The 26,780-nt window shown below is 39.7% G+C and overlaps 2 protein-coding genes across 11 annotated transcripts in view; one reads left to right on the top strand and one right to left on the bottom strand.

Annotated features, from left to right (window-relative positions):
* The window catches only part of TOGARAM1 (TOG array regulator of axonemal microtubules 1), an 89,704-nt gene extending 71,795 nt beyond the window's left edge, over positions 1-17,909 (bottom strand). For all 9 annotated transcript variants that reach the window (XR_008380788.1, XM_053595347.1, XM_053595345.1 and 6 more), the window contains exons 1-3: positions 15,520-17,909; positions 3,194-3,350; positions 1,818-1,952 (exon numbers count right to left, since the gene is read on the bottom strand). Coding sequence is in view for 8 of the 9 variants with exons in the window: in XM_053595347.1 (XP_053451322.1) it covers positions 1,818-1,952; positions 3,194-3,350; positions 15,520-17,562 (2,335 nt within the window). In the remaining variant the exon portion in view is untranslated. The remainder of the gene's footprint in view (positions 1-1,817; positions 1,953-3,193; positions 3,351-15,519) is intronic.
* Positions 17,910-18,025: 116 nt separating this feature from the next.
* The window catches only part of KLHL28 (kelch like family member 28), a 33,837-nt gene continuing 25,082 nt past the window's right edge, over positions 18,026-26,780 (top strand). Inside the window, exon 1 of one of the 2 annotated variants that reach the window (XM_053595359.1) lies at positions 18,026-18,147. The gene's annotated coding sequence lies outside the window, so the exon portion shown is untranslated. The other variant, XM_053595360.1, reaches the window with a different exon arrangement.

Below are 26,780 nucleotides of genomic sequence, written 5' to 3' on the forward strand. Positions count from 1 at the left end.
CTCTGGCATATGGCGCCGGTGCCCTACTCCTCTGAGTCACAGGCGCCGCCCATGCTTTTGAGGTCTTACTCAAGAAGTCGTTGCCTAGACCAATGTCCCAGTATTTTCTTCTGGTAGTTTCATAGTTTCAAGTCTTACATTTAAGTCTTTAATTCATTTTGATTTTTGTATATGGCGAGAGACAGGGCCTAGTATAAATCAAAGCCACAATGAAGAAACTTGCTCAAATTAAAATTATCAAAAAGACAAAAATAAAGGATGCTGGCAAGGAAGCAAAGAAAGGAAAATGCTTTTACATGGTTGGTGGGAATATAAATTAGTATAGCCACTATAGAAAACAGTACAGTGGTCCTCAAAAATACAAAAGTAGAACTACCATATTATCTAGCAATCCCACTGCTGGGTATATGTGCAAAAGAAGGGAAATCAATATATCAAAGAAGCATCTCCCATGTTCATTATACCACACTGCTCACAATAGCCAAGATTTAGAATCAACTGAAATGTCCATGAATGAATGAATGAATGAATAAAGAAAGCGTGGTACATGTACACAATGGATACTGTTTAGCAATAAAAAGCAATAAAATTCTGTCATTTGCGACAACATGAATGGAACTGGAGGACATTAAAGAAGGTTGGTTGGGCTGTGCCTGTAGCTCAAGCAGCTAAGTTGCCAGCCATATATACCAGAGTTGGCGGGTTCAAATCCAGCCCGGGCCTACCAAACAACAATGACAACTACAACCAAAATATAGCAGGGTGTTGTGGTGGATGCCTCTAGTCCCAGCTACTTTGGAAATTGAGGCAGAAGAATCGCTTGAGCCCAGGAGTTGGAAGTTGCTGTGAGCTGTGATGCCACAGCACTCTACCCAGGGTGACAGCTTAAGACTCTGTCTCAAAAAAAAAAAAAAAAATGAAGGTTGGTTAGTGAGTAAAAAAAATAAAATTACGTAGAAGGAGTAAGATCTAGTGTTCAGCAGCGCAGCAGTGCAGACACAGCTAACAATCACTTGTGTATTTTAAAATACCTAGAGAAGTAAATTGGTAATGTTTCAGTACAAAGAAATGATAAACGCTTGAGGTGAGGAATATCCTGATTTCACCATTACACACTGTATGCTTGCATTAAAATATCATATGTACTCCATAAATATATACAACTACTATGTACACAGAAAAATTAAAAATTAAAAAAATTTAGTGCTCATCTCTACCATGAAATCTCTAAATTTTAATTTCAATCAGTTATATTTACATCAATATTACAGAGTAACAATTATGAAAAAGTTATTGGGTTTTTTTTGTTTGTTTCTTGAACTCCTGAGCTCAAGCCATCCACTTGCCTCTGCCTCCCAGAGTGCCAGGATTACACGTGTGAGCCACTACACCCAGCTGAAAAAATTATTGTTATTAAAAACAAAATTGGCTTGGCGCCCGTACCTCAGTGACTAGGGCACCAGCCACATATATCAAGGCTGGTGGGTTTGAACCCAGCCCATGCCTGCTAAAGAACAATGACAACTGTAACCAAAAAATAGCCGGGCATTGTGGCAGGTGCCTGTAGTCCCAGCTGCTCATGAGGCAAGAGGATCGCCTGAGCCCAAGAGTTTGAGGTTGCTGTGAGCTGTGACGCCACAGCACTCTACTGAGGGTGACATAGTAAGACTCTGTCTCAAAAATAAATGAATAAAAATATAACAAAATCCTTTTTTTGGTGATGAGTATAATTACACAAAATAGAATATAAGCTAGTGTTGTAAATCCCACATAACACTTACAAATTATTTGCTTCGAAATAAATTTGGCATTTATACCTTTATCTTGATGACTATTAGTTGTCCCTAGGAACTGTAAATCAGAATCCACACTGCCAGTTTTACCACAGATCTGTGAAAATCTATGTTGTCCACATTTCCCAGAAAGATTTGTCTGATAAGTTCCAGTAGTACCTTTTGAAGGAAGGAGGGGGAAAACATAAAAGTTAATTTTATTTCATGAATACATCTTTTCTCCACAAATCTTGGTATGATCTGAATGGGAATAAAGTTGTTATAGGAATGTAAGTATGGTGAGGCAGGCAGGCAAAAAAGGAATAAAGCCTTTTTTTTTTTTTTTAAATTAAATCATAGCCATGTACATTAATGTAATCATGGGGTACAATGTGCTGTTTTTTTTTTTTTTTTTTAGAGACAGTCTCACTTTACCGCCCTTGGTAGACCTTGGCAGACCTTGGTAGAGTGCCATGACGTCACACGGCTCACAGCAACCTCCAGCTCTTGGGCTTCCGCGATTCTCCTGTCTCAGCCTCCTGAGCAGCTGGGACTACAGGCGCCCGCCACAACGCCCGGCTATTTTTTTGTTGCAGTTCGGCAGGGGCTGGGTTTGAACCCGCCACCCTTGGTATATAAAGCCGGCGCCCTACTCACTGAGCCACAGGCGCCACCCAATGTGCTGGTTTTATATACAATTTGAAATATTTTCATCAAACTGGTTAAGAGAGCCTTCACGTTAAGAGAGCCTTCACGTTAAGAGAGCCTTTTCTTAGTTATTATGTTAAGACATTTATATTCTACACCTAGTAAATTTCACATGTACCCTTGTAAGATGCACCATAGGTGTGGTCCCACCAATTACCCTCCTTCTACCCATCTGTCCCCCTTTCCCTCCCACTTCTTCTTGGGCTTTAATTAGGTTAGCTATAAATTGGTTTCATAGTAGGGCTGAATACATTGGATACTTTTTTTTTTTTTTTTGAGACAAAGTCTGATTTTGTCGCCCTTGGTAGAGTGCCTCAGTGTCTGTGGCCGGCACCATAACCAAGATATGGGCGCTGAGCCATATCTTGCATTTGTAATAATTAATGTTTGCTCCTCTCCTCAACTACAATGTAAGCTCTATTAGGCAGATCCCTAGCACTAAGAAAGGTACCTGACACATAGGAGATGCTCAATAAATATGGGTGATTTATTAAGCAAGTATTATTCTATATTACTATTTAATGAATTTCAGTGAGAAACCTTTCCAGGCACTTATGAGATAACATCAAAGTGTTAATTTTTTTATCAGGTGTTCAATAATTTATTGAATCTGAACTGCCTTCTAGTTTGCAAGTTTTATGAGCCCTTGAATGGACTATGAAGTTTAGAAAAGACTTTAACTTAGTTCAACATATCTATTACCATGTACTTACCAGCAGCACACACAGGAAGAGAATCTGGGTTAAAATCCCGACTATTGTGAAATAAATTTCGTGATACTCTTTTTCTGCTAAAACATAAATCATCATTGACTGGCATTCCTTGAGAAGGCTTTAGTTTTAGAGATGGGATGAAATCATATGCTGAAAACTGTAAGAAAGATAAATTAGTAAGTTTTAAAACTATATGGTAATAAATATGATAAATAACATATCCTATTATGAAAGTATGATTATAAGAAAAAATTTAGTTTATCAAATATATAATGAAACAAACATTCACATTTAGTAAGGTACACTAATGGTACTTTTCATTTTTCATTCTAGGATAGAAATGCTAATTTTCTTTTGTTTTTTTTACTACTTCACCTAACCTCTTTCTGTATCTTATTCTACAGTACACATCTGGAACCTGTTAATATAAGGAGAGAATACCAATGATAAAAAGGGTGAAATAACAACTGGTCTGAAGAAAAGAACACCTGACTCAGCAGCATAACCCCTCAAACTGTGCAGTCTTTGCACATTAGACAATAAATGCCAACCGAAGGCCACTGACAAGCATTTATTCTACTATTCTTACTGAGGCAAACTGCTTATCTATTTGCTGTAGCCCAAATATAAATGTAAAAGACATAGTAACCTGTTTTATAGTTCTGTTAGAAGACTTTCTTTTATAAATCTTAGTTAAAACCAAGTATATAATACTTTATATATCTCTAGTTTCCAAGTCCTTTTTCATAAACCACATATGATCTTTAAGAGACAAAAGTGCCAGGATATAATTTGAAGTTATATATAATCAGTTAAAGAACTAGAACTAAAGAAAAGCATGATTCAAGTGTTCAGAATTCTTGATTAATGATGACCTCCATTGTTCTGGAATGCTTCACGCTCAAAATGGCTACACAGCATTTAAAAAACTGAGTGAGACCAGGCGTGGGGGCTCACACCTATAATCCTAGCACTGTGGGAGGCTGAGACTGGTGGATTGCCTGAGCTTACGGGTTTGAGACCAGTCTGAACAAGATCAAGACCCCTTCTCTAAAAATAGCTGGCCACTGTGGTGGGCACCTGGGAGGCTGAGGCAAAGAGAATTATTTGAGCCCAAGAATTGGAGGTTACTATAAGCTGTGACACAAGAGTACTCTACACAGGGCAACAAAGTGAGACTCTATTCTCAAAAAAAAAAAAAAAAAAAAGGTAAATAAAATAAATAAACTGAGTGAACTGACAAGTAATTATAATTACTCTCTATGTATTTATTTGGAACTTACAGATAAAATCAAATCTACACGTGGTGAATTATAAGCCTTGTCAGTATGCTTCTTTGAGAATTTTGCCAAGTATAAAACTGGCACAATAAAATTAAAGATATGTCTACCTGAAATTTTCTTAGCCTCTTAACTATCACAAGATAAAACTATAAATATCAAATGATGATGATAACTCATTATTCCTCATCAAATTTTGTGGAAAGCTAAAGTCTTTCAAAAATTAATTCAGAAAAGACAAGTGAGAATAAAGAATGCCCAGATGAAAAAGAAGTGACTACTTTCTCAAAATCCAATATTGTAATTCCTATGTTTGATTATATAGTCAGAATTAAAAAGATACAGTAAAATAAAAATGAAACCAATTACAGTCAATTTCTGATTAGATACATTAAAAGACATTAACACAGCTAAAATAGTAAGTAATCCACAAATAATTCTTCAGTATGAAATATGTTACATTAGATTTACTTTGTAATTAATTTCTACTTAACCAACACGAGTATATGTGCCAAATACACACAACTAGTAGAGCTGGAGATGGTGATATGCATACTGATTCTTACATATTTTTCACTAAAAGATTACATACACATACTACTATCATTCAATACTTTGACATAATACATCTTACTTTAGCTTTTGGCATAGGGTATTGAAATACTTCAAAAATTGTTTTAATTCTTTTTCATTAGAGTTAGTAGCAAATGACCAATTTTCACAGAAATCACCTACACTCCTGCCTTTACTAAACTCATACTAAACTTTATCTTGACCTCCATTTTTTTGACCTTTTACCTTTTACCAGTTTATTCTGCTTTCACCTGGACTCCAACCTTGCCCCTTAATGGTGGCCATTAAAAACGTTTATCTCCGGCTTAGTGCCTGTAGCTCAGCAGCTAGGGCACTAGTCATATACACTGGAGCTGGCGGGTTCAAACCCAGCCCAGGCCTGCAAACAACAATGACAATTACAACAAAAAAATAGCCGGTTGGCTCGGTGCCTGTGGCTCAGTAGCTAGGGCGCCAGCCACATGCACTGGAGCTGGCGGATTCAAATCTGGCCCAGGGCCTGCCAAACAACAATGAAAACTGGAACCAAAAGATAGCCGGGCCTTGTAGCAAATGCCTAGAGTCCTAGCTACTTGGGAAACTGAGGCAAGAGAATCACTTAAGCCCAAGAGTTTGAGGTTGCTGTGAGCTGTGATGTCACAGTACTCTACCAAAGGTGACATAGTGAGACTCTGTCTCAAAAAAAAAAAAATAGCCAGGTGTCGTAGTGGGAACCTATAGTCAAGCCACTTAGGAGGATGAGGCAAGAGAACTGTTTAAGCCCAAGAGTTTGAGGTTGCTGTGAGCTGTGACACCACAGCACTTTACCAAAGGCAACATAGTGAGACTCTGTCTCAAAAAAAAAATAAATGTTCATCTCCATGTGCAATTCATATGCACATTAAAGTGTGAAAAATTACTGCACTAAAGCTACTCTTTCCTGCTATCTCAAAAATTTTTTAAATATTTTATGTCATCTTCCTTTTGCTTTTTCTTTAGTTTCAGAGGAAAAACCTTTTCTGTTCCAAAGCTAAACTTCTCTATACCTGTTTTTGACTGTTTATGTAAGAATAATATTTCCTTTCATTTCTCTCTCAAATATGATTACAGGGATTGTATCTGCATATATGTATTTTGCGTATCTAATAATATCTACCATAGTAACACACAGAGCAGGCATGTTAAATTCACAGATGGTTCCTTTCTATGCCTCTCTCAAATTAGGTATCTCTTGTTTTTTGGAGACAGAGTCTTAAGCTGTCACCCTAGGTAGAGTGCTGAGGCATCATAGCTCACAGCAACCTCCAACTCACGCTGGTCTTGAACTTGTGAGCTCAAGGAATCCACCCACTCCAGCCTCCCAGAATGCTAGGATTACAGGCATGAGCCACCATGCCTGGCCAGGTGTTTCTTTTCTTTTCTTTTTGAGACAGAGTCTCTCTATGTCGCCCTCAGTGGAGTACTGTAGCGTCACAGCTCACAGCAACCTCAAACTCTTGGGCTTAAGCGATTCTCTTGCCTCAGCCTCCCAAGCAGCTGTAACTACAGGTGCCTGCCACAATGCTCTGGCTATTTTTTGCTTGCAGTTGTCATTGTTGTTTGGCAGGCCCGGGCTGGATTCAAACCCGCCAGCTCCTGTGTATATGGCTGGTGCCCTAGCTGCTGAGCCACAGGCACCAAGCCCAGGTGTCTCTTATTTAAAAATAAAACACAGTAATAAGTCAACATACTATATATCCTTGTGCTACTATCTCATTTGGTCTTTCATTGTGAAATCTTTACATGTTTTCTCATTTAACAGATGTTTGTTGATGCCTGTTGTGGGAACACCACTATGGTCAGTGCTATTAGGGAAAAAAAACAATCAAACAAATACCAGTCTCTACAATCACACTACCTATCATCATTAAGGCGAAAGAACAAATGACTCACATGTGCTGAATATCAAAAGAGAAAAAAATGCTAGGCAATGCTTTATAGAGTAGTGTAAAAACGCCTACTCACCTGTGCACATAGTGTATGATCAAAAAGATGCTGAATAGATGCTTACTGCCTACATTTCCTTATCAATTCACCTCATAAACTTGGAGGGGGAAACAGAGTCTCACTCTGTCACCTAGAGTAGAGTGACCTGGAGTCATCATAGCTCACTGTAACCTCCAGCTCCAGGGCTCAAGTGATCCTCCTGCCTCAGCCTTCCAGGTAGCTAGGACTATAGGCATACTCAACCATGCCCAGATAAGTTTTCTATTTTTTGTATAGACGGGGTCCAGCTCTTGCTCAGGCTGATGCCAAACTCCTGATCTCAGGCTTTGGGCTCCCAGAGTGCTAGGATTAGAGGCATGAGGCACTGACACCAGCTGTAACTTAAATTCTACTAAAACTGCTCTTTTCCACATCCCAATGACTTTCCAATAACCAAATCCTTTTCCTTGAAAAACCTACAGGCTTGCAAATTGCATACATGTGAAACAAGTATATTCCTCACTTTTCAGTGTAGATTACTGACTACTATGACTCTTACGGCATTCTAGAAAAATCTGTTAGGAAAAATAAAGCTAATATGGTAGCTAGCTATGGATACTTTCTTCTCCTACCCCCATCAAAAGGTCTTAAAAACACAGAAAGTGACGCAGGGTTAGAATATCACAGGAATGTGACTATTACTCTGCAGGATGCCAGAGCACAAAAAGGATCCACTAAATGGTGGAAACAAAAACAGTGTTAAAATGCCTAAATATTCACAGGTAAACACACCATGACATTATATGATTCAACACTAAATAGCCATTAGAGATATGACTATGGATTATTTGCTATTAAATAAGAAATGTTCATGATAAAGTGAAAAAGAAGATACTTTCATTCACAGAAAAAAAACTACAATAGGATACAAAAACTGAAATACTGAAAGTACAGCCAATAAAATATTGAGTATAGGCTTCTCCAGGAGTGAAACTGAGGAAAATTTAAAATTTTTCCTTTGTCCTATTTTATAGTTTCCTAATTTTCTATAATGAGCATGTACAACTTTTTTATATTCAGAAGAATTAAGAGGACATTAAGAAAGATGAAACTAAGAAAAATACCTTAAAAATTATTTTGTGAATAATAGGATAGAATATGTAAGAACAAATCAAGCTTTTCCTCAACTTTCGTTTTCCTCAAGCTTTGCCCTGCGTTTATCAGTCCTGATCACTCCGTCCACTTTGCTTCTAAAACCTTGTTCTTTCTTGGTCCTCTTCCAACTCTTAGACACATTTTCTCTTTGCCTTATTTGGTTGTACCTCCTACCGCTATGCCCTAAGCAAGGCTGTATACTGAGATCCGGTCCTAAGCTATGTGCTCTTGCTCTATACGCAGCAGGAGGCCCACCCATTCTCATAGTTTTAATAATTATTTCTCATTACATAACATCCAGGATTTGCATTTGCAATCCTTTTCATGTCCCTTAAACCATAGTCTTCAATTCAATGAAAATAGTCTATCTTCCTTGACCAAAAATTTGTATTTTCCCAAAATTATTTTCTCCTTTTGGGCATTCCTTAAGTCTTGTCATGGATCTATAATGCATTTAGGTACGTGATGCGTTTAGTTGTATATTAGAAAAGAAGAAAAATCTAAAATCAAATATCTAAGTTTATTCCTTAGGAAACTAGAATAAGAAAATCAAATTAAAGTAAGCAGGAGAAAAAAAAATATATAAATTAGCACAGATGTAGCCGGGCGTTGTGGCGGGCGCCTGTAGTCCCAGCTGCACGGGAGGCTGAGGCAAGAGAATCGCATAAGCCCAAGAGTTAGAGGTTGCTGTGAGCCGTGTGACGCCACGGCACTCTACCCGAGGGCGGTACAGTGAGACTCTGTCTCTACAAAAAAAAAAATTAAAAAAAAAAAAAAAATTAGCACAGATGGCTCAGCGCCTGTGGCTTAGTGAGTAGGGCGCTGGCCACATACACTGAAGCTGGTGGGTTCGAGCCCGGTCCAGGCATGCAAAACAATGACAACTGCAACCAAAAAATAGCTGGGCGTTGTGGCGGGCGCCTGTAGTCCCAGCTACTTGGGAGGCTGAGGCAAGAGAATCACTTAAGCCCAAGAGTTTGAGATTGCTGTGAGCTGTGATGCCATTGCACTCTACTGAGGGTGACATAGTGAGACTCTGTCTTAAAAAAAAAAAAAATAGCACATAAATAAGTGAAACTAAGAAAAAAATCAAGAAAACTATAAACTGGTTCTTTGAAAAGATCAATAAAATTGATAAGCTTCTGGTCAAGCCAAGTAAGAAAAAGGGAGAGAGGACACAAATATCACCAATAGCATGAATAAAAGATAGATCACTACAGATCACACGGACATTAAAAGAATAATAAAGAAATACTATTAACAACTCTATGATCACAAATTGGGTAACCTAGGTCAAATAGACCAATTCCTTGAAAGATACAATCTGCCAAAACTCAGGAAGATACAAATAATCTGACTAGGCCTACATCTCAAATTAAATTGAATAAATATTAATTAGCTTCCAAAACAGAAAGCAAGAGACTCAGATGGGTTTACTAGTGAAGTCTACTAAACATTTACAAAATTATATCAATTTTCTACAGTCTCTTTCAGAAGACAGAAGTAGAGGGAACACTTTCTGACTCATTCTATGAGGCCAGCATTACTCTAATACCAAAACCAAAAAACACATTATAAGAAAACTACAGACTGGGGCAGCACCTGTGGCTCAGTGAGTAGAGTGCCGGCCCCATATCCTGAGGGTGGTGAGTTCGAACCCAGCCCCGGGCAAACTGCAACAAAAAAATAGCCAGGCGTTGTGGCAGGTGCCTGTAGTCCCAGCTACTCCGGAGGCTGGGACAAGAGAACCACCTAAGCCCAAGAGCTGGAGGTTGCTGAGAGCTGTGACGCCAAGCACTCTACTGAGGGTGATAGAGTGAGACTCTGTCTCTAAAAAAAAGAGAAAACTACAGACTAACATCTCCCATTAACAAATACACGATCACCTTTTAAAAAATATTATTGACAGTAAATTGAATCCAACAATGTAGAAAATGACCACTACACCATTACCAAGTGCTATTTATCCCAGGTATGCAAGGCTGGTTCAGCATCTGAAAGTTATCCATCATGTCATCAGGCTAAAAAGGAAAAAAAATAAATCTGCACTTTGTCAAATGTAGAAAAAGCATTTGACAAAATCCAACATCATACATTAAAAACTCTCAGCAAACTAGGAATAGAGGAGAATTTTCTTTAACTGTGAGAAACTTGAAATTTTCCCACTAAAATAAGGAATAAGGGAAAGATGTCCCCTCCCACTTCTTTTCCAACATTGTAATGGAAGTCCTAACCAATTCAATAAGAAAAGGAAAAGCCTGGGAGAGCAAGGTGGGTGGATTGCCTGACCTCCCAAGTTTAAGACCAGTCTGAGCCAGAGCAAAACTTCATCTCTAGAAATAGGGGGGCATTGTGGCAGGTGCCCATGGTCCCAGCTACGAGGCAAGAGAATCACTTGAGCCCAAGAGTTTGAGGTTGCTGTGAGCTGTGACACCATAGCACTCTACCGAGAGCAACTAATTGAGACTGTCTCAAAAGAAAAAGAAAAAAAAAGCAAAGAAAGGTCTTTAGAAGGAAGAAATTAAATTGTCTTTGTTCACAAATGACATGATTGTCTACAATGAAGTCTGAAAGAATGGACAAAACAAAGCTCCTGGAACTTATAAGTGATTATTAATGTGCAAATGTCGATCACGCATGGCGGCTCATGCCTGAAATCCCAGCACTTTGGGAGGGTACAGAAGGAGGATAACTTAAGGCCAGGAGTTTGAAACCAGCCTGGCAACAGCAAGATTCTGTCTCTACCAAAAAAAAAAAAAAAAAGTACGAAAGTCAATTGCTTTCCTATATGCCACCAAATAACAAGTGAAATTTGTAATTAAAAACCACATTATCGGGCGGCGCCTATGGCTCAAGGAATAGGGCGCCAGTCCCATATGCCGGAGGTGGCGGGTTCAAACCTAGCCCCGGCCAAAAACCAAAAAAAAAAAAAAAAAAAAAAAAACCAGAAAAAAACCCACATTATCCTTTACATTAATATAGACCAAAATGGGACACAACAGATATAAGTTTAATAGAATATGTACAAGAGCCATATGAGGAAAAGTGTAAAAGTCTAATGAAAGCTACCAAAGAGCTAAATAAATGAAGCTAATTTGGATTCTTGGATAGGAAATCTTAATATTGTAAAATGTCAGTTCTTCCTAACTTGATGTATAGATTTATTAACATTATTCCAAACAAAATCTCAGCTAAGTTATTGTGTAGACATCAACTAACTGATTCTACAGTTTATACAGAGAAGCAAAAGACCCAGAAGAGTGAACTCAGTATTGAAGGAAAGAACAAAGTTGGAGGACTGACACCACAGAACTCAAGACTTACTATAAACTTACAATAATCGAGCAACAAGACAGATGAACGCAACAGAATAAAGAGCCCAGAAAAAGGCCCATGTGAATAGTCAGCTGATCTTTGACAAATAAGCAAAGGGAATACATGGAGCAAAAACAGTATTTTTAACAAATGCTGGTGAAACAACTAGACATCCACCTGTAGCAAAATTAATCTAGGCCAGGAGTGGTGGTCACACCTGTAATCCTAACACTACAGGATGCTGAAGCTGTGAGTTCGAAACCAGTCTGAGCAAGAGGGAGACCCTGTCTCTACTAAAAAAAATGAGACTCTGTCTCAAAAAAAAAAAAAAAAGAAAGAAAAAAGAAAAATTAATCCAGACCAGTGGTTCTCAACCTTCCTAATACCACGACCCTTTAATACAGTTCCTCATGTTGTGGTGATCTGACACATGAGGAGTGGTGTCTCGGTTCCTAAGACCATCGGAAATATGTGGTTTTAGGCCACTCCTGTGAAAGGGGAAAGGGTCGTTCAACCCTCAAAGGGGTCGCGACCCACAGGTTGAGAACCGCTGATCTAGACAACAGACTTTTTACCTTAAGTAAAAATTAACTCCACGTAAATCATAGAACTAAGCGTAAAATGCAAACCATAAAATGCCTAGAATGTAACATAGAAGAAAGGCTATATGACCTTGAACATAATGGTGATGACTTTTTAGATCCACATCAAATGCACCATCCATGAAAGAACAAACTGATAAACTGGATTGCATTAAAATTTAAACACTTCTGCTCTGAGAAAGTCAATGTCAAGTGAATAAGAGATTAAGACATAGATTGAAAGACTTAAAGAAAATATTTTCAAAAGATACATCTGAAAAAGGACTCCTATCCAAAATATACAAAGAACTCTTAAAACTCGACTATTAAAAAGAAAAACCCAATTATAAAATGGGCAAAAGACCCTAACAGATAACTCACCAAAGAAGACATACAGAAAGCAAGTGAGCATGTGAAAATATGTTCATCATTTGTCATTAGAGAATTGTAAATTAAAACGAGAAGGACTGGGCGTGGTGGCTCACACTTGTAATCCCAGCACTCTGGGAGGCCAAGGCAGGTGCACTGACTGAGCCCAGGAGTTCAAGACCAGCCTGAGCCACAGCGGGCTCCTGTAGTCCCAGCTATTTGGAAGGATGAGGCAAGAGAATCACTTAAGCCCAAGAGTTTGAAGTTGCTGTGAGCTATGACACCATAGCACTCCACCAAGGGAGACAAACTGAGACTCTGTCTCAAAGAAAAGACAAAACAAACAAACAAAAAAACAAAAAGAGTTAACCTTAATGTAAACTGTGGACTTTGCTTAATTATGAAATGTTAATAATTGAACAAATTTACCTCTGTGGTGCAAGAGGTACTTAGTAATGAGACAGGTTATTCCTGTGAGTGCACAGGGGTAAATGGGAACTCTCTGTAACTTTTCTCCTCGATTTTGCTCTGAACCTAAACCTGCTCTTAAAAATAAATTTTATTAATTAAAAAGTATATATGTAGGCTCGGCGCCTGAAGCTCAGTGGCTAGGGTGCCAGCCACATACACCGAAGCTGGCAGGTTTGAATCTAGCCCGGGCCTGCCAAAACAACAATGACAACTACAACCAAAAAAATAGCCAGGCGTTGTGGTGGGCGCCTGTAGTCCAGCTACTTGGGAGGCTGAAGCAAGAGAATAGCGTAAGCCCAAGAGTTTGAGGTTGCTGTGAGCTGTGATGCTACTGCACTCTACCCAGGGCAACAGCTTGAGACTCTGTCTCAAAAAAAAAAAAGTAAAAATAAATAAATAAAATTAAAAAAATATATATATATACTTTTTAAAAAATGCACATGTAACTACAGGAGGGACTTTATCTAACATATGCAAATATTGTAACCTAGTTGTTTATACCATCACGTTAACCTAAAATTAAAGAATAGGGCAGCACTTGTAGCTCAGTGAGTAGAGCACTGGACACATACACCGAGTTTGGTGGGTTTGAGCCCTGCTAGGGCCTGCTAAACAATGACAACTGCAACCAAAAAAAAAAAAATAGCCAGGCGTTGTGGCAGGTGCCTGTAGTCCCAGCTACTTGGGAGGCTGAGCAAGAGAATGGCTTAAGCCCAAGAGTTTAAGGTTGCTGTGAGCTGTGACACCACAGCAGTCTATCTAGGGCGACATAGTGAAACTCTGCCTCAAAAAAATAAAAAATAAAAATTACAGTTCATACACAAAAATATTTAAATATTCACCCTCTTCCTCCATTAAGGTAATTTCCAGTGTACCTCCTCTATAGACCATTTCTAAGCAAGTATTTTTTTTTTTTTTTGAGATAGACTCTTATTATGTGGCCCTCGGGTAGAGTGCCGTGATGTCAAGCTCACAGCAACCACAAAGTCCTAGGCTTAAGAGTGATTCTCCTGCCTCAGCCTCCCAAGTAGCTGGGAATACAGGCACCCGCCACTACGCCCAGCTAGTTTTTGGTTGTAGTTGCCATTGTTGTTTGGCAGGTACGGGCTGGATTTGAACTCACCAGCTCTGGTGTATATGGCTGGCACCCTAGCCACTGAGCTACAGGCACCATGCCTCTAAGCTTGATATCTGAATTAAGTTTTAATTTCACCATAACATCTTTCAAAAGCAAAATATGTTTATGCTGGCATTTCAGAAATGTACTTATTTCCAGGTTCTTGTTGCTACTCTGGCCAGCACCAGAATCATTTTCTCTTATTTTTTTTTTGAGACAGAGGCCCAGGCTAGAGTGTCAGGGCATCAGCTTAGCTTACAGCAAACTCAGACTCCTCTGTTCAGGTTATCCTCCTTCCTGAGCCTCCCAAGTAAATGGGGCTACAGATGCCTGCCACGACAAAGACTGAGCTGGTTTCCAACTCCTGAGCTCAAGAGATCTTTCTGCTTCAGCCTCCCAAAGTGCTAGGATGACAGGCATGTGCCACTGTTGCTGGCCAAGAACCTGAATACTACATACATCGTAAGATATGATGAATATAACAAGAAGCCTCAAGATCAATGCTTACAGAAAATCATTTACTCCCAGGTAATGTTTACAATACACGAAAATAACCATATAACCAGATTATATAAATCTTAAAATCCTAATAAAAAACCCTACAAATTTTGGAACTAAATGGAACCAGCAGAGAACACTTATTTCACCTCCATCCAATTCAGAACTATTACAAAGTCTAAATTCATTATTTGCAAAATAGGACCTTTGTACTTTACTCTTACCTACATCTCCAATATCATCATCTGCTACTTCACACTATACCTCTTGTGTCAACTGTGCAAAAACTCCCCATTCTCTTATTAATTTTCTGTGTTTCTGAACATGCCATCCACAGTCATTCAGTCAAAAAATTAAGTTTAAATGTAGAACTCCGAATAATTCTAATAAAAAAGGAACTGTAAAGAAATCTTGAACTTTATTCAGTAAGTAGTTGGTTGCTATGTTATTGGTCTAGTAATTTTTTTGTGTATTGTAAGACATAGTATATGAATAAATATGACTGATACTGGGAAACCAGGATTTTATTGTGACAGAGGGAGATTCAATATGGACTAAAGGAAGATGAGGAAGATAGTGGAATTATTTTTTCATGTCTTCATTATTCCCAGTGGACTGTTTATGTTTCTATTTTAGTACTTAACAAATTTGCTAATTGCCAGTTCATAGGTCTGACCTTTCCCCTGTACTGTGTGGAAGTATTTCCAGAACTCAGCTCTTTGCCAGGCACCTAGGAAGTAATTCAGTGTTTGTGGTATGAACTGATACGCCAAAGTGACAAACTAAAACTGAAATCCAGACATTGTCTCTTTCACACTGTGCCTTAAATTTAATCAAATACATCCATCAAGAAGCCTATTACGTGGTCCTATGCGACCAGTTCCATTATAATAAATACCCACGGCAGCATTCAAACTGATTGGAAACAAAGCATAACCTCATTATGGAGTCCGATCCTTACGTCAACACAAGAATATTTTTATTTAAAAATTTTCACAGTATTAATCAATTAAAGAAGCATACCTGCTCTGTATCTTTGGAATTGGAGGTCTGGTTTTCTCCCATGATTCCAGGCTGCTCACTTTCCCATGGTAATTTATTTTTCCTTTTTCCTGCGCTTAATACCCTTCGGGTACATAGAGTTGGACTGTAAGATCCATAAATTTGCATGCTATCCCTGGTGTAGTCACCACAGTGACAGTGTGCACTCTGAGTTCTGTTACCAGCTAAAAGCCAGTCTGTGTCTGCTCCATGTGCTAAATGGCTTGACCTACCCTGGGCAGAAGATGGCATGAGTATTGCATATTCCACAAATCCCTGCTCTGTTAGCCTTGGTAGGGTTTTCCTAGCCAATCTGGCCTGCACAGCATTCATCACTCCATCTCCATTATCTTGAAGTTCAACAGTATCCACAGCTTTGAAAAGGATGCTAGTTTTACCTGAGCCCAATGATGATGCCAAGACAGCAAAAGCTTCTAGAGCTGCTTGGCGTACCCTGCGTTTGCTATCTACAAGAGCTGGGGCAAGATCAAAAGACAGTTTGGGTAAGTCAAAATCCTCACTGGGATAGGTGAGCAGGGAGCAGATGCAAATGTTCACCACTTCTTCTCTTACTCTGGAATGCTTATGTTTGAGATGCTCCAGGAGTAAACAAAGCACCTGTTGAGGACCTACTTCCTTCATTAGCTTGAGGAAGATTTTCATGTACTCTTGTTTGATGACCAACTTATTGTCTGCCAGAACTTTGACAGAAGCAGCTATAAGTGGTCCCAAAAATGCTTGTACCTGCTCTCCAAGGCGAATAACCAGTAAATGCAGGACCTGAAGTGTACCATGGACCACTTTGAAGTTAGAGTCGTCTAACAAATTATATAACAAGCTAATGAAACCAACAAGACTAGAATGGGGGGTAGAACCGGGGTTAAATTTTCCCAGCACCTGCTTTAGTTCTTCTACGGCCTGCGTCCTGTTCTTATAGTCTTCCTGATCCAACAATCTTGAATGCAGCTCCTGAGGAATAATCCCAAATTTAAGATTGCTATTGGAAAAAGTCACCGCACATGGAAGGGGATCCTCAGGAAACCCAGAGGCTTCAAGTTCCAAATAATACGGAACTTGACTTTCAAACTGGGACTCCAGGCGGCGATTGTAGTGTCTCCTCAGGGCAGAGGGTAAGCGAGAGATGTAGGATTGAAACCTGTCTTGGCCAAGCCGCTCCCCGATTTGTTGAAGTGCAGAGAAAGCTGTCTCAGATTCTTCTGTCTCCTGATCACCAAGCTTTCGGGCTAGAGATATTATCACCTCGGTGAGATCCAAGCCGAGCAACAAATCCTTAGGAGTAAGCAAGATAGGGAGGAGGAGTGCTGTGGAAGCTCTAAGCCGGGCATCGGTACTTTCCAGTCCTTGCTGGATAAGCGTTCTCAGCACCTGTCCAGAACTACGTTTCAGACATACGTGCAGGATCTGCAGCGCATCTTTCCGCAGGGCTGGGTTCTCTTCTCGTAAGGAGATAACCAGTTGAGGCAGAAGAGCTAAGCTAAAGGCTTCTTCTAGCTGGCCTGCTTTCCCCTGACCCCGGAGAACGTCCGAGAGAAGTTGCAAGCAGAGTCGCTTCTCATCACTACCTCCTTCCACAAGCACTCGGCCCAGCGCCCGATACAATGCTTCCTTGCGTCGTTGAAAGCCAAGTCGACCGCTACGCCGCGGCAAAGCAGCCTGCAAAGCCTGGAAGGCTTCGGAAGGATCTGGAGCGGTGCGGAGGAGTTGAAGGAGCCGAGCCTCCTCTTCAGAGTCTCCTCCCGACAAAGCGCCTCCAGACCCTGACCAGCTGCTGGCGACTGCCTCCGCCGGCATCAAGAGGGCTGAGGCCAGAGGCAAAGGTGTAGGGGGGCAGGAAGCGTGGTCTCCCGCAGCTCCAGGGCAGTAATTTTTTTCTCCTTTCATAGTGCCCCCAACTAGACTATCATCAGTCTCTGGGGCGGCAGGAAGAGTGTGGCTCTTGAGGCGAAAAGCACAGACAGCTGGAAGGGGCGGCAGCAGAAGCAGCCGGGAGGGCGCAGCCGCCATGGAGGGTCGTCAGGTGCTGATGGCTGGAGGGAACCATTGCCGTCTCCCGGGGGCTCGATGGAGCCCAGCCTTTCAGTTCCTTCAGCCCTAAGCTGCAGAGAAGGAAAAGAAACAGCTTCAAGCAGCTACCAGACCGCCCCCAACTCCGGGAGGCAGCGTTTGGCAAAATGGCCCCCGTCTGAGCCTCAGACCCCCACAGCTGCCGCCGGGCGTAACCAGGGGCACCACGTGACCAAACCGATCGCTTCCATGGTGATGTACCCAGCATAGAACACTTGACCCGGAGATAAAACCTCTGTGGCGAATGCTGGGTTATGCAGTCCACGTCAAATATTAAGTAGCGGGCACTAGGCAAAAGTCTCCTGGAAGAGGAAGTCACAGAACGCTGAGAACGCAGCCAGAGCGGAGAAGGGAAGGCAGGGTGAAGACCCTGGGCGGAAGTGACGCCACCCCTGCTCGGGGCGGATGTTCCCCGCCCCACCCGAAAGAGCTGGGGTTTGACCACAGCTTCTGAGGATCTTGCTCAGGCTCCCGTTGTCCACAGCTCCTCCTCCTGTCGCTGCTGGAGTAGTTCCTGGGACTCAGGTATTTTCCTTTTGCTGTCCTCCAGCAGCGCGGGCTTTGGCAGAGTTTGTCCGAATGCTGCTGGTGCTAGAGTGAGAGGTAAAGGAATGAACGGAGCAGGTGGGAAGAGGAGACATCTTCTTGGTGCAGGGCTTGTTACCGTAGTAAACGCATCTCTCTCCACTGTCCTGAGTAAAGAGATTTTTTTTCTCCTACTTGTCCTGGGACGGAGGATTCGGACCGAGGCCAAAATCATAGATTGGGTACTCTCTTTTCAATTTCTAGGGTTTTGGGGCCTTACCTTCCCCGCTCTTCTCCTTTTCTACTTCTCTTAACCCTCCGGCTGTGGAGCGTTAATGGTTTTCTGTCACTTAGTCCGGTCACTTTGACTTCTCTTTGAAACGTAGGCAATAGAGAGATGACAAGTTTACTTTCCCCTGCAGTTAACTGCCTCTCCCTTAGACGTTCTCGAAGTGTTTCCTTCTAATGCTGTTCCTCAGTGGGACTCACCCCTTCGCCCCACCCTCTCTCTGGCGCCCCAAGCTCCCTGCAGAATCCTCACGCGTCTCTGCAGCCTTTCAGTCTCCTGGAGACGGAGATTGCAAAGACAATTTTAGTTGCGGTGAAGTTCTTGTCATCACCATCCTAAGAGAATTCTGCCCTGTGGATTTAGAGATAATAGACATTTCTTTGTTTAGGCGAATTGAGAATAAGGTGGGGATTTTCTTCTCATACATGACACTTAAGCGGACGCAATTGAAGAGTGGAGTTCTGGTGTGAGGCTAAATGCCTTGGCATATGGAAGAGAGGTTTTTTTAAGCACTAACACAGTTGCTTTTGAATGACCCAGTGAGAAAAGTTTGAGTTATTTGAGGTCCCAAATTAATACACTCAAATGAAAGTATTCCTGCTCTACTCTGTGCCAGATAGAATGTCTCTTAAATACTTTTTATTTATTTATTTTTATTTCAAAATATTAAGGGGGTACAGTTGCTTTTAATACATGGCTATAAAAGTGACCATCGCTCAGACTGTGTTCATTGTAACTGTAGATGGGTTTCTTAAATACTTTTTAAAGGCTAGGAATAATTGAGCCACATATGCGAAACCACTTTATCAGTAATGTTCGTGACTGATGCACGTTCAAAAATAATTTCTAGACATTGCCTTAAAGCACAATTTAAGCATCATCGGTTTCTTTTTTCTTGGGGAATAAAGTATTACTGTAAATGAAGCTATGTAAATATGCATCCGGTGTTTTGGTTTAAATTCCGGGTTATTAATTTGATGTTGATCAGTCCTTTTGGTGTTTAAGTGAATCTACCTAAATTTGGTTTGATCCCCATGTTTCATTTTAGGGGCAAGAGCAGGAAAGTAAAAACCATGTTTGTAGCAGCTGTCAGTGAGGGTGTCTGGTTCTCCTCTTTCCAACCTAAGAAGCTCAACTATATACTTTTACTTGTGTATGCTCAGACTTCAAAAACCCAATTCTAACTAAACTAAATAACAGTGTACACGCTAGAATGCCAATTTGTGTTGTAATAGAAGATAACCCTTTCTATTTTAACTGAAAATCTGGTAGACTCTTTGGTGTATCCAAGAATTTGGGAAGCTAAGTTAATAAATAACTAGAGGTTGTGTGGTAATTATGAAATCATAGAAAAGAAACTTGGAAAGTCTGGAATGATATTTCAGCATCAAAATTATGGTAGAAGAATTAATCCTTTTTTCTATAAAGAATGTTTTTCAAGGGACTTGGATGCTTAAATCAAGCAGTTACCATGCCCTTTTCCTGGGAACAAAGCCCTTTCCTTTGTCTCTTCTCAGGTCCCTGGAGATCACAGTGTGTTACAGATTGCAGTTTATTTTATATTTGTCACCTTTTGACTCCTTGATGAATACTTGGAAGATGCATTAGTTTTCATGGTGTATATTTAGGAAATGAGACTTCATTGTTATCACATATATTACTAATTTTTATTTTAGGGCTATTTTGTGGAACATAAATGTTTATTTTTATTGTTAAATCATAGCTGTGTACATTAGTGCAATCAAGGGGTACAGTGTGCTGGTTTCATATACAATTTGAAATAGTCTCATCAAACTGTTCGACGTAGCCTTCATGGCATTTTCTTAGTTACTGTATGTAGACATTTGTATTCTGCATTTAGTAAGATTCGGCTTTACCCATTCTAAGATGCACCATAGGTGTGGCCCTACCCATTACCCTCCCTCCACCATAACCTCCCCACTCCCTTCCCCTTCCTTGGTCCTTTCCCCATAGTCTGTGCTATAGTTGGGTTATAGCCTTCATGTGAAAGCTATAATTTAGCTTCATAGTAGAGCTGAGTACATTGGGAACATAAATCTTGTCAATTTGATATATAGCCTGTTTATTTTTATGACAAAGTAGTTTTCTTTTTTTTTTTTAGACAGGGTCTCACTCTGTCACTTAGGCTAGAGTACAGTGGCCCATCACAGTTCACTGCAACCTCAAACTCCTGAGCTCAAGCAGTCAGTCCTCCCACTTCAGCTAATGTACCACTAAATTACCATCCCAGCTAATTTTTCTAATTTTTGTAGAGATGGAGTGTTACTCTTGCTTAGGCTGGTCTTGAACTCCAGGCCTCAAGCAGTGCTCCCACCTCAGATTCCCAAAATGCTAGGATTACGCTGCTCCTAGCCTATAAAGCACTTTTTAAAAACTTTTACTTTTGAATTCTAGGGATACTTGCTTATTGAGTAGAAAAGCCTTATATATTTAATCACAGATATGGATAGGATACAAATTTTTAATCAAATTCCACTATTAGGTATATAAATGATATACATCAGAAAGTTGAAAGGAAGTAGTAAAAGATACATTGAAAATTGCAAATTCAGGTAAAACAAGTTAAAAAGTTCAATAATTTCAAGAGTTTAGTTAAATTAATGGATTATAGGAATGTGTGTATAATTTTTTGAGCTGAAAGTCCCTAAAAACATCCTTTATTTCCACAGTCATAACATATTAAGCATGAATCACTATCATTTTTATGTGTTTGCACTCAAATTTTATAGATACCCAGGAATATTGGACATCAATGTGAACTCTGTAAACTATGAGGAATTTTGCATAGTTTAAGAAGTTGTGAAGAAATGCTGTGCAAATGAAAGATGTTATTAAAATTAACAAATAATTATAATAATACCATTTACTGAGTGTTTGCTATGTGCTGTATGCTGTGCTAGGTACTTAAAGAATTAACTCATGGCTCAGCGCCTGTAGCTCAAGCGACTAAGGCGCCAGCCACATACGCCAGAGCTGGTGGGTTAGAATCCAGCCCAGGCCTGCCAAACAACAATGACAACTACAACCAAAAAATAGCCAGGCATTGTGGTGGGCACCTGTAGTCCCAGTTACTTGGGAGGCTGAGGCAAGAGAATCCTTAAGCGCAGGAGTTGGAGGTTGCTGTGAGCTGTGATGCCATGACACTCTACCCTGGGCAACAGCTTGAGGCTGTGTCTCAAAAAAAAAAAAAAATTAACTCATTTAATCCTCACAATTTTTCTAGGTTACATCTTTTACATTTGTACTATGGCATATTTTATGGACAGTGAATAGAGGAAGAAAGTAAAACTTAGATGTAACTATTTGCTTAGAGGTTTGGTAATGTTTGGTGGAGGAGAATATTAGAATTATAGGATAAAATTAAATTTTTCTATTAATTATTCATATGTTTTATATATTATTTGAATATATATTTTGTAACTAAATCTTTAGGACTCCTATTTTATTGGAGTTAATAGTTTTATAAGGTTAAGAAATTATGAGCTTGGCCTAGCATGGTGGCTCATGCCTATAATCCTAGCACAGCGGGAGACTGAGGTGGGTGGATTGCCCTGAGCTCACAGGTTTGAGACCAACATGAGCAAGAGTGAGAGCCCATCTTTAAAAATAGCCAGTCATTGTGGTGGGTACCTATAGTCCCAGCTACTTGGGAAGCTGAGGCAAGAAAATTGTTTGAACCCAGGAGTTGGAGGTTGCTGTGAGCTATGACAGCACAGCACTCAACTGAGGGTGACAAAAGTGAGATTCTGTCTCAAAAAAAGAAAAAAGAAATTATGAGCTTTACATTTTTTATATACATATGTAATTAAATAAGTTTTCTTGATGTATATCAGTGATATATTTTCATCTATTTAAGATAATGTTCCAATGTCATGGCACATTTCTGTCCTGAGTCAAAACTATAATATTAAACAAAAATCCAATTTGTACTGCATTTTAAGCACTTATCTGTATAAGTTAATGGGATTTCTCTGTTGCAACTAGTTTTTTACTGGACAGTGTTTACTGAATGTAATAATGGCTTACTTGCATTGTCTGTATTATTTGATGATAGAATGGTTCAGTTATTACAAGCTTCTAATTTTCCTTTTGTTTCTCCAGATGTAGTACAAGTTAATCTCAGAGAAAAGGAAAATATGCCAACTTGTTCCATAGGTTCACCGATAAAACTATATACCATCATTTGTTGTCTTCTACTGTGAGGAAAGTTGAACTGTGGCAAAGAAAATAAAGAAAGCACAGTTTAATAAAATACTTAACTGATTTTATAAATCATACTTTTAATAGAAGTGTTTCTGTTTGAATTTTTGTTTGTAAGCAGTCTTCATTTCCCTTTACTATTCATTTACTCTGGTTGTGATCTGTGTTTATCTGTTGGCAGATAATTGCCTCCCAACTGATTTCAGCACCACTGCTTCATAGCTTAGTTGTCAATTAAGTAGATAGATCCTAAACTCATAGCTTGACCTTTATTATCTTGGTTGCAGATCCTAAAACTGTCAAGTTTCTATACACTATCGAAAGTTTGATTTTGTTTTAATTTCATCTGCCATTATTTATATGTTGTGGATATTTATGCAATAAGGAACTGATTAGCAGGGAAGTGTAATACTATTGCCTTATTAAAATTTCATGGGTCCTGTTTATTCAATATTGACTAATTCAGCTACCTAGATTTAGAATGTTCTTTTCTTTTTGCTGTTCTTCCTCTTTCTCTTTTGTTTTCCCTTCCTTACAGGAGACAGAGTCTTGCTCTGTCCCAGTGGGCACTGCCTCTTTTCTTTATGCTTAAGTATGAAAAGTGTAATTCTCTGTTGAAAAATAAATCCTAGACTAGGCACCTGTTGCTCAGTGGTTAGGGTGCCAGCCACATGCATGGGGGCTGGTAGGTTTGAACCTGGCCAGGGCCTGCTAAACAACAATGACAACAATAATAATAAAATAATAATAATAATAATAAAAAAGCTGGGTGCTGTGGTAGGCTTCTGTAGTCCCAGCTACTCAGGAGGCTAAGGCAAGAGAATCGCTTAAACTCAAGAGTTTGAGGTTGCTGTGAGCTGTGACACGATGGCACTCTACTGAGGGCAACATAGTTGAGACTCTGTCTCAAAAAAAAAAAAATCCTATAATTCCTTTATAATGTAAAAAACAAGTACCTAAATATAAACAAATAAAATTTTGAATTGAAAAGTTAAAATGAAGGATTTTTTTTTCCTGAAAGTTTGGGCCTGAAAAAATGTGGTAATTGTTTAGTTTGGGAGTAAGATGAACTTAACAAAATAACTAGATCTCCTTTTTCAATCTCTTATTTTTTCCTCTCCATTCACCTTTCCTGTTTTTTGTTCTTCACTTTTCAATCTGTCATTTTCTTTGCTTTAAGTCAGGCAAGTGAGAGTCAACACACTTATAGAACTAAATTAATTGCATGTAAAGGAATGTTGTACATAAATGCTTATCAACTTGCAGGTAATGTTAGTTGTGACTTACACTCTTGAGGATTTGAATTAGAGAAAAGGAACACGAAAGGAGAAAGATTATAGAGAACATCTAACATGTAGAAGAAAGTATTTGGGAGATAGCAAGTTTTACAGAGTGCTTTAGTAATTACATAACCATTATTAGAATGAAAGTTCATTATGAGAAAGAATGGGAATTAGTGAGAGTGAGGATTATGAGATGAGGCAATTTAGTAAAGTGAGACTTAAGTATTCTTAGCACCTCAAGTTGTATGGAACACTTTACACACTTTCAGGTAAACTGAGAAAAGTAGGGGTAGTCTTATATTATGAATGAGAATATTAATACTTATGTTAAGAAATGTACTAATTATGGCTGGGCGTGGTGGCTAACGCCTGTAATCCTAGCACTCTAAGAGGCCAAAGCAGGAGGATAGCTTGAGCTCACGAGTTCAAGACCAGCCTGAGCAAAAGCGAGACCCGGTCTCTACTAAAAATAGAAAAACTGAGGCAAGAGGATCACTTGAGCCCAAGAATTAGAGGTTGCTGTGAGCTAACCCAGGGCGATAGCTTGAGATTCTGTCTCAAAAAAAAAGGAAGAAATGTACTAATTCTACCTAATAATTCATGACTCAGTTGGGACTAACACTCATATTTCTGAGGTCTGTATTCTTCAGTGATTACTTCTGTTGCTTCACCATAGTACCCTACACATGAAACTCTTACAGTTTATTGTGCTTTCATGTACACTGATTTGATCCTCAAAAACCTTGTGAGCTGTGTAGTTCAGGTATTATTATGATCTCATTTTGGAGATAAGGAAAATGAAGGTGAGAGATGGTAAAGTTAACTAGATGTAAAGTAGCTAGGACTGCTTTCCTAACCCTGTTACTTATTTTCTGTATCTACATGTTACTTATTTTCTGTATCTACTTGCCTTTCCTCTTGTTCATTACTTTTTAGTCTAGTTATTAACTTTTCCATAAAACTAAGTCTGAAAGAAGTTAAACAGGTTAAAAAGGTCAACTCCATAATAAGTAACAGAACATACCCAGATCTAAATTTATGCCTTCTGACTATATGTATTTTGTCCAAAATAACGTCCCTACTGGAAGACCTAGAAATTTCTTGAGACTTGTTCATACCATGATTGAAATAATACTGGAGAATTATACTGCTATGTGTGTATGGTATTATTTGGAGAAATCAGAAGTGAAGGCTTGGGAAGAAGGGGGGCTTTGTAAACTCTTACCTAACGGTTACAATGTAATGGTATTTGGCACACCTCCTGGGTGGAGGGCTCAACTACAACTGGGACTTTACCTAGCAAACTCAAACAATGTAGCCTAATCATTTGTACCCATATATTAATCTGAAAAAAAAAAAAAGAAGTGAAGGCTGAAATCAGCTGTGAGGTGGCTATATTAACAATATGCTGGCTGGGCACTGTAGCTCACACCTATAATTCTAGTCCTCTAGGGAGCCAAGGCGGGTGGATCTCTTGAGCTTAGTTCAAGACCAGCCTGAGTAAGAGTGAGACCCTGTCTCTACTAAAAATAGAAAAATTAGCTGGGCTTGCCTTGTGGCCGGAGCCTATAGTCTCAGCTACTTGGGAGGATGAGGCATGAAGATCATTTGAACCCAAGAGTTTGAAGTTGTTGTGAGCTATCATGGTGCCGTGGCACTCAACCCCAGGGCAACATAGTGGGACTCTGTCTCAAAAAACAAGCAAACAAACAAGGAAAAAAAACCCCAAAACAATATGCTGACTTAAAATTCAGTATTAAGTGTGAAATGATAAGGTTCTTGACATAGATACAAGTTTCAATATGTATTTTTATCACTTAAAAATGCTCAAGAATGGCTGGTCATGGGGGCTCATGCCTGTAATCCCAGCACTGTGGTAGGCTGAGGAGGGAGAATTGCTTGAGCTTAGGAGTTTGAGACTTGCTTGAACGAGAGTGAGACCCCCGACTCCTAAAAAAATGGAAAAACTCAGCCGGGTACTGCAGTGAGCACCTGTAATCCCAGCGGCTTCAGGAGGCTGAGGCAGCAGGATGCCCATAGCCTCTGAGATTGCAGTGAGCTATGACGCCATTGCACTCTGCTCAGGGCATAGGTGGGCTCTGTCTCAACAACAACAACAACAAAAATGCTCAAGAATGAAGTGCTGTACTATCCAGGTCCTGCCAATACTTATTTAATAGTGCTCAAAATTGTTGAATTAATTTGGTAACACTTTTTTGAAAGAAACCAAATCTACTTTTTGTTATCTCCGTAACCTGTATTTGAAGTGTGAGGCAGGGAGGAAACAGCTTATATTGTAGAGATGTTGTATGTTAATCTATTCTAAGCAACTGCTACAATCCATATGAAATTTCTGTGTATCAATTCTCCCGACATCTGTAAAAAAATATCACAAGCTCAGTTGCTTAAAACAACTGTGTAGAAGTGTATTTTCTCACAGTTCTAGAGGCCAGAAGTGTGAAATTAGTGTCAGGGAGCTGAAATTAAGGTGACAGGGCCATGCTTCCTCTGAAGGCTCCAGGGGAGAATCTGTTCTAATTTCTGGTGGCTGCCAGCATTCCTGTCTCTGTAGTCACATGACCTTCTGTCTGTCAAATCTCCTGCATTCATTTTTTTTTTTTTTTTTGGCCGAGGCCAGGTTTGAACCTGCTACCTCTGGTACATGGGGCCCGCACCCTACACCTTGAGCCACAGGTGCCGCCCCATTCTTTCTTTAAATATTTTTTTTCTTGGCTAGGCTCAGTGGCTCACACCTGAATCTGAGCATTCTGGGAGGCCGAGGCAGGTAGATTGCCTGAGCTCACAGGTTGGAGAACAGCCTGAGCCAGAGCAAGACCCCA

Source organism: Nycticebus coucang, chromosome 6, assembly GCF_027406575.1.
Source record: "Nycticebus coucang isolate mNycCou1 chromosome 6, mNycCou1.pri, whole genome shotgun sequence".
NCBI lineage: Eukaryota > Metazoa > Chordata > Mammalia > Primates > Lorisidae > Nycticebus > Nycticebus coucang.